General features: G+C 40.3%; 1 protein-coding gene across 1 annotated transcript; it reads right to left on the minus strand.

The window, feature by feature from the left end:
- Positions 1-110: 110 nt before the first annotated feature.
- On the minus strand, positions 111-2355 carry ppp1r3db (protein phosphatase 1, regulatory subunit 3Db). Its single transcript, XM_010748613.3, has 2 exons — positions 2197-2355; positions 111-2082 (listed from the first exon to the last, which is right to left on the minus strand). Exon 2 carries the CDS (start codon positions 2069-2071, stop codon positions 1142-1144), a length of 930 nt encoding a protein of 309 aa, XP_010746915.2. The 5' UTR covers positions 2072-2082; positions 2197-2355; the 3' UTR covers positions 111-1141.
- Between the last annotated feature and the right edge of the window lie 865 nt (positions 2356-3220).

Below are 3220 nucleotides of genomic sequence, written 5' to 3' on the forward strand. Positions count from 1 at the left end.
CAACAGCAGAGCACTTTCATCATCAACGTGCATTAACATATTGTAGCTAATTATTGGATCAAATCAAACTTCTCCAAACCCTAAACAGTTTGTTAATCAATAAGTTGTAACTGTAGTTACATTCATACCTCAGGAGTTTGAATAAGAATTTTAAATCTACAGTTTTTGTTTCTCAAAAAAATAATTTGCTCACATCTGGATCACAAGCTGTACAACTTTGTTTGTAAGAAAGTTTTCTCTCAATGATGGATTTATGGATTAAGCCTTGACATGCTCGGTCATGCTTTGGGTCCTCAGATGACTACTATCACGTTTAAAGCATGCCATACAGCTGCAGTGACTAACGCAGATGGAAGAATGCCCTGCTATGAGCCAAACATTGCAGCCTGCCAGAAAGTTCTCTGGAATCTGGCCTCTCATATTAGTGGAAACTTTTTTAGTGAAAGGTCAGTGCAGTCATGGATCTATGGGGAGCTGGTCACAGTGCAACAGAGGAGGCTGACGCTGGTCCCTGTAATTCTTCTCTAAAAACAAAACAAGCTCCAGAAGAATGGGGTCAAGCCTTGTTGATCACAGCAGAAAATACAGAGAAATAAGAAGCAGGCTGCTCAAGTTGCCAGCAGATCATTAACTCATCTCCATTTGCATGAAATCAGCAAAAAAAATTGTGTTACGATACAACAATAGTTCAGCTGGGTCACCAGACTTGCTAGCATGCAAAGTGAGCAAATTCCTTTGTAGGTCTGTGCAGTGGTGGTAAGGATTTAATCTAAATAAAAGCCCAGCAGGAACACAGGAATCCTTCCATGACTTCAAGTGGAGTGAAATATTTTACACAAGGACAAAACTGAAACTAAAAGTGCATTGTGGCTGATTGGCGTTCATTTCAACTTCTAACAAATGAACAAACTGGAAATTCTAACAATTTTGATAAACCAATCCTGTATTTTAAAAATATTTTAATCTGAAAGGTGGTGGGAAAGTATAGTGGAACCTCAAAATTACAGAAACATAGAGTACTTGAGTAAATATATTTAGTTTAATATTCCAGTTCTGCTGCTGGAAACTGTTAATGTGCAGCATTCTGCTTGTCCCCTACGCATATCTGTATTCAGATGTTACAGCTCCCCCTTGTGGATATTCAGGTGAAATGCAGCATGCTGTCCTCACACTCCCTTGGCACAGTCACATTGTAGCTGTGGCATGACATTTTGTAATTGTGTCCATTGTTGTTGTCCCAGTAATTTGATCCTTTCACATGGTAGCAAATGGCAAATTCTAAAATGGCTCCTGGCTGCAAAATGAAGGGTGGGACAGGCAAGCGAAACCTGAAGATATCTGTTTCTGGAGTGTTGCACTCAGCACGGTATCCACTTGACACGTAGGATGCTGTTGTTTCTGTGATTGTTCTCCAGTTGGTGAATGAGTAGTGCACTGTGACCTCTTTCTCATAAGCTAAATTAAGTACTTGTATAGTGCCTGTTATCCCCTGCTCTGAACATAGGATCTGCTCCAGACATACACTCTGAGTGCAGAGACGCTTCAGGAAGTCTGGCTGTGCTCCCATATTCTCAGGGAAACAAGGCTTGAAGTAAGGCAGTGACAGCTCCAATGACTTCCCAAAAGCCAGTTCAGAGCTCATCAGCAGTCTGAACATAACATGTTGGGGTATCAGGGGATGTTCTTGAACTTTGAAGACTTTAACTTCCTCCAACTCAAGGCCCAATGAGTCCACAAAGCGTACCTGCAGGCTTCTAAGTTCCTTTTTCCTATCTGAAGATGAGGGAAGAGACTGAGCTCGTCTCCTCATGATCGTCTTGGTTGGAGGATCACTGGGCAAGCTTTGCTTCAAATTGAGTTCCTTTGCAGAGGGAGCTCTTGGACCTGGAGGGCGGATCCGAACTGGGGTTTTGGGAGGTTGAGGCTTGGGATCATAAATATCCCGAAGGCGGATAGTGGTGTTTTTAGTAGATACGCTACTGGAGCTGCTGATCAACGGAGGCAGGGTCCCATCTTTCTCACCAGAATCTCTTTGCTGCCATTTCTTACAAGTTCCAGCCATGTTCGCCATATTAAACACACCTTGAAAAACACAACCAAAACTACAATCATTTGATAAGATCCTCAGTTAAATGCTTACAATCTAAAACAATGCAAATGATGCTACATGATAAACATGTTCAAGAAGGACCAAACCTTTACAGCAGAGACTTGTCTTCTTCTGTTGTTGAGCTGATCTCTTGCACTGACCTTGTTTACTGTCTGCAAGCAAAGTTGCTACAAACCCAACTGCCACCAGATGACAGACAAGAGTCTGTCTCTGCCAACTAGTGCCTGCAACACTCTACAGGAGAGCAAACCCACCACCTTTAGCAAAAAATAAGGAATCTATGCTAAGCCACCAACAGCAGATGATACAACAAAAAGCTTTCTCATAAACAACACATGCCTACAAAGCCATCAGTAACTGCAACAAAAAACAGACCCAGAGAACAAACTGTAATCTATGGCTCCCAACCTTTGAGCTAAGCCCTTGACATATAACATGAGACCTTAACTGGGGATGGGTGTAGAGTGAATATTTATAGTGTGGGCTGTTCTCTGAAGATACCTTTCATGCTTCTTCATAGTTGCTGGCATGACATCTGCTGTCAGATAACTAGGTAAAAAAAAATAGGTAAAAATTCAATTTGTAAAAAGTATTTTTTTTTTTGTTGTTAGATCTGGAACAGATGAAGCTGTGGATTGCTTTCATGCAAATAAAATAATTAAAAACAGTATTTAGGTGGTACTAAATCTTCTGACCTCCTGTTCCTGTTCATTTTAAACACCTGCTTTCTATTTTGTAGGTAGCTGAAATGCACTTATGCCATCTGCTGGTTCATGGATGTCATTGTTCATGTTCTCAAAGGAACATTTGAATTTGAGTTAAATGGTTAAATAATCATTTATTTTCTGATATAATATTAAAACAGAGGTATAAAGTTACTCATTCAGTAAGAGGGTATAAACTACAAATATTAAAAATCATACAAATAAATCCTGAACTGCCATCAGTAATCAAGTATTGAATAGAGATAACAGCATTTGTACATGATATTAAGTGTAGAACAGATCAGGGCAGGCTGACAGACTGAAAGACAAACAGTATTGGACTCTTCTAGTTGGCAGCACTTTGACTTGAATGAGCACAAAAAGTTGGCAGATGTGCAGGCCAGAC

The sequence above is a fragment of the Larimichthys crocea genome, chromosome I, assembly GCF_000972845.2.
Source record: "Larimichthys crocea isolate SSNF chromosome I, L_crocea_2.0, whole genome shotgun sequence".
NCBI classification, from domain to species: domain Eukaryota; kingdom Metazoa; phylum Chordata; class Actinopteri; family Sciaenidae; genus Larimichthys; species Larimichthys crocea.

What these genes read in the sequence shown, in the direction of transcription:
- ppp1r3db (XM_010748613.3), bottom strand. Translation starts at nt 2,071, where the DNA reads ATGGCGAACATGGCTGGAACTTGTAAGAAATGGCAGCAAAGAGATTCT.